The sequence below is a fragment of the Tamandua tetradactyla genome, chromosome 24 (assembly GCF_023851605.1).
Source record: "Tamandua tetradactyla isolate mTamTet1 chromosome 24, mTamTet1.pri, whole genome shotgun sequence".
In the NCBI taxonomy this organism is placed as follows: Eukaryota; Metazoa; Chordata; class Mammalia; order Pilosa; family Myrmecophagidae; genus Tamandua; species Tamandua tetradactyla.
The window spans coordinates 23260935-23265732 of NC_135350.1; the positions used below are offsets into that span (position 1 = coordinate 23260935).

The 4798-nt window shown below is 36.8% G+C and overlaps 1 protein-coding gene across 1 annotated transcript; it reads left to right on the forward strand.

The window, feature by feature from the left end:
* The first annotated feature begins 2374 nt into the window (after positions 1-2374).
* LOC143668478 (dolichyl-diphosphooligosaccharide--protein glycosyltransferase subunit 4-like) lies at positions 2375-2488 on the forward strand. The gene has a single exon (XM_077143228.1). It carries the CDS (start codon positions 2375-2377, stop codon positions 2486-2488), a length of 114 nt encoding a protein of 37 aa, XP_076999343.1.
* The last annotated feature ends 2310 nt before the right edge of the window (positions 2489-4798 follow it).

The window sequence follows — 4798 nt, forward strand, 5'->3', positions numbered from 1 at the left end:
ATTTGTCCTGAGAGTTTCCAACAGTCTAAATACTGCTGATTGCATGGTTTTCATTGAACATATTCCTTTGTCCCTTCTTTTTCCTGTAAAATGGCAGCTAGCTATAGATATTTAACTTGTGAGGTGTGCATAGTGAAGAAGACTATTTCATAGTTAGTGTTTTATAGATTAGCAAATGTCTGATTCTGTTCTTGTGATATTATTGGCTATCATTTTTTATTGCCTAGGTTCATTAATTCATTAAAGATTGTAAATGATGTTTTATTATTACTTTATCACTTATTAGTTGATATTCACTTATGAAAAGAACATTTACCTATCAACTCTTTTTTTACCCTCTATATTTTTATAGAAAATATATGATAAACGCTTGACCTCTTCTCCTTCCTTATCACTATTCAAAATTGAAAATTGATGACTTTATATATTTCAAGGGTGTCTAGCGAAATATGTTTTTGTTTATGTGGGAGTACATTTATGAACACTTAAATTTGATTATATTTCCTATGTTTTACTCAATTGAAGTTATTCCCACTGATGCTCAAAACATTCCATTTTTGTCCAACTACAGTGTAGTGTTGTGCTGGCAAACAGGCTTTCAAAAAAAAAAAGAAAAGAAAGAGTAAAGAAGCTGTTATTTGTAGTAGTTGCTGGTTTCCATAGTGTAAATTCCCCCAGTATGGCTCATTTCAAGCAACCAGTGTTTTAACACCAGATCAAAATATTCTGAATATTTAGCAATCAGCTCTTGTAAACCTGTGTGACTTGGCGTTAATGCACCTGAGATCTGTGAGCACAACCATTGAAGCCTTTCAGTTAAATCATTTCTTTCTCATCCAGATCTGAATCAGCCTTCTTGTCAAAATCCTTTTTTTTGGTGAGATTTAGAGAATGTGGGCACTATGGGTACACACTGCTTTGGGGTAAATTCTTGCTTCTAGTCCTATTCGGTGAATATGGCTAGGAATTTATTTTCAAAGATAACTTGTATATGAGTTTATACTGATATTTCCTGTTTAAATTCAGTACTACAGTGTTTTTACGTAACTGTACCTTTCATCTGTTTCTTTTTTCTCCCAAAAGAAAATCCTAGTTCCCAATGAACCAACATAAATACTCACTTAATTTATCTCACAATTCATGTGCAACAGTCTTAGAATAACAATACCAGCACTATCTTCAACAATGTGGTTTTGAAAATAGCTTAAAATTGTTTGTCTTTACAGTATATTCCACTAAGAATATATAACCAATTTACTCTATTTTTAAATTCTTTTTATTGAGGAAAATCTTCACACACATATTTTCTAAACATGGTGGACAATCAATGGCTCACAAAATCATCACATAGCTGTGGATTCATCACCACAATCATTTTTTAGAACATTTGCATTACTCCAGAAAAGGAAATAAAGAGAAAAAGAAAAAAACTTATACATACCATAAACCTTCTCCCTCCCTCTCATTGACCACTAGTGCTTCCATCTACCCAATTTATTTTACCCCTTCCCCCTATTATTTATTTATTTATTTATTTATTTTTTATCCATCATTTTTACTCATCTATCCCTAAGGAGCATCACAAGTTTCTCACAATTACACAGTCACATTGTAAACATTATATCTTCATACAATCATCTTCAAGAATCTCAGGTACTGGAGTACAGCTCAACAGTTTCAGGTACTTCCCTCTATCCACTACAATACATAATAAACTAAAAAGGGATATTGATACCAATTTACTCTTTTAAAGGTGTTGAAATAGTTCCTTTCTATGTAGTCAGGCTACCAACTTGACAAATGCTTGTTTGTTTAAATGTTGTTTTGGTCAATTTTTTTTTTAATCTAATGTTGTGTTATAACTATGTCAAAGTTTCAAAGTCAAATCTACAAAATAAATTTAAAGAAGTCTATGTCCTGCCACGTTCATGGGTTGGAAGACTTAATATAGTTAAGATGTCAATTCTCCCTAAATTGATTTATATATTCAATGCAATACCAATTAAAATCCAAACAAGTTACTTTATAGAAATAGAAAAACCAATAATAAAATTTATTTGGAAGAGTAAGGTGCCCCAAATAGCAAAAAATACCCCGAGAAAGAAAAATGAAGTGGGAGGTCTTGCATTACCTGACTTTAAAGCATATTACAAAGTAAACTAATCAAGAACCACTTTGAGGGAGTGGAGTCACATCTCCATCTAATCAAAGGTCACACCCACAATTGGGAGTGTCACATTTCCATGGAAACAACCTAATCAAGAGGTCCTGCCCCCACAATATTGGACCAAGATTAAAAGAACATGGCTGGGTCCAGGGCTCCTACCTCAAGCTGGTGTGCTGGAGGCAGTGCAGTAAAGTGGAGCTGGTCAGGATGATCATGGACATGCAGTTTGCCATCTTCGCCAACGTGCTGGGCATGTTGCTCTTCTTGCTTGTCATTCTTTATCACTATGTGGCTGTCAACAAACCCAAGAAGCAGGACTGAGCAGCACTTTCTCCACCCTAGGGTTCCAGGACATAGTCTGAGGCAAGATGGAGGCTGTGAGGGGCTTTCACACTTCACTTCATCCCTTCCACTCATCACAACATACAAAGCAACTACACCTGGATTTTTCCAAACAACTTTTATTTCCTCGAAGTCTTCCTTAACCCTATGGACCAAGAAGCTGCCACTGAATAGGGTCCATTAGAGGAGCTGCTTTCATTTCTACTTCCCCAATATAAAAAAAATATATATGTAAAAGAATGTGGCTGCTCCCATAAGATTGGATTAGGAATAAAATAATATGTTCTTTCTGGAGTACATAACAGTTTCAAACCAACACACTGACTATTAGAGAAATGCAAATCAAAACCACAATACGTTATCATCTCATACCTATTAGAATGGCTATTATGAAAAAAAAAAAACAGAAAACAACAAGTCCTGGAGAAGTTGTAGAGAAAGAGGCACACTTATCCACTGTTGGTGGAAAGGTAGAATTGTCCTACTGTCCTGGGAGGCAGTTTAGCGGTTCCTCAGAAAGCTAAGTATAGCATTGCCATGGAGACAACAATCCCATTACTGAGTATATGTTTGGAGAAATTGAAAGTGTGCTGGTTTGAAAGGAAGTATACCCCCTAGAGAAGCCATGTTTTAATCAAAATCTCATTTCATAAAGGTAGAGTAATCCCTATTCAGTACTGTATGTTTGAAACTGTAATCAGATCATCTCCCTGAATGATGTGATTTAGTCAAGAGTGGTTGTTAAGCTGGATTAAGTGATGACATATCTTCACCCCTTTGGATGGGTCTTGATTGGTTTATTGGAGTCTTATAAAAGAGGAAACATCTTGGAGAAAGAAAGAGATTCAGAGAGAGCAGAGAATGCTGCAGCACCATGAAGCAGAGAATCCACTAGCCAGCGCTTTGGAGATGAAGAAGGAAAATGCCTCCCAGGGGGCTTCATGAAACAGGAAGCCAGGAGAGAAAGCTAGCAGATGATGCCATGCTCGCCATGTGCCCTTCCAGCTAAGAGAAACTGTGACTGTGTTCACCATTTGCCTTCTCACTTGAGAGAGAAATCCTGAACTTCATCAGCCTTCTTGAACCAAGGTATCTTTCCCTGGATGCCTTTGATTGGACATTTCTATAAGCTTGTTTTAATTGGGATATTTTCTCAGCCTTAGAACTGTAAACTAGCAACTTATTAAATTCCCCTTTTAAAAAGCCATTCCACTTCTGGTATACTGCATTCTGACAGCTGGCTAACTAGAACAGATTTTGGTACCAGGAGTGGGGTGCTGCTGCTGCTGCAGTTTGCAAATACCAAACATGTTGGAATGTTTTTTTAAATGGATAAGGGGAAGGTTCTGGAAGAGTTGTGAGAAACTTGATAGAGAAGTCCTAGAATGCTTTGAAGAGACTGTTGGTAGAAAAGTGGACTCTAAAGGGAACATGGAATGGGTAGTGGAAGAAGGTAGTGATAAATATGAACTTTAACCACATGATCAGTTATAGAAACGAGGACTGTAATGTGGTTTTGTTCATGTTATACTATTTAAGTTGTAAGATATCAAGTTTAAGAATGAATATTACCCAAGGATTTGCACACTATTCTGGAGAGATTTAATGTGTTTCCAGCTATATGCAGGACAGTTGAGTATTGTTAGTTGAATGAAAAAATGTGCATTTTAATCTTTCTTTATTTAGAAATTAGGTATGGTTTAAGGTGGTACATATAGCTGCCAAGTTGACAAAGGGTGGGCTGTCATGTTCAGATTCATGTGTCAACTTGGCCCAGTGGTGGTACCTGTTTATCTGGTTGGGCAAGTGCTGGCCTGTCTGTTGCAATGAGGACATTTCATAGAATTAAATCATGATCATATCAACTGCATCCACAGCTGATTCCATTTGTAATCAGCCAAAGGGGAGTGTCTTCTGCAATGAGAGATGCTTAATCTAATCACTGGAAGCCTTTTAAGGAGGATTCAGAGGAGACAAGCTCTCTTCCTGCTTCAGCTGATGAGCCTCTCCTGTGGAGTTTGTCCAGACCTTCCATTGGAATTGTCGGCTTCACAGCCTGCCCTGTGGATTTTGGACTCTGCCTTCCTGTGGTCATGTGAGACAGTTTTTATAAATTTTATATTTGCGAGTGTTCCCTATTGATTCTGTTTCTTTAGAGAACCCTAACTAATACAGAAGGCAAAGACACAAATGGACATTTGTGTACTGATTGATTATAGTGGCATTATTGACAATTGCCAAGAGATGGAAACAGCCCAAATGTCCATCAACAAATGAGTGGCTAAACAA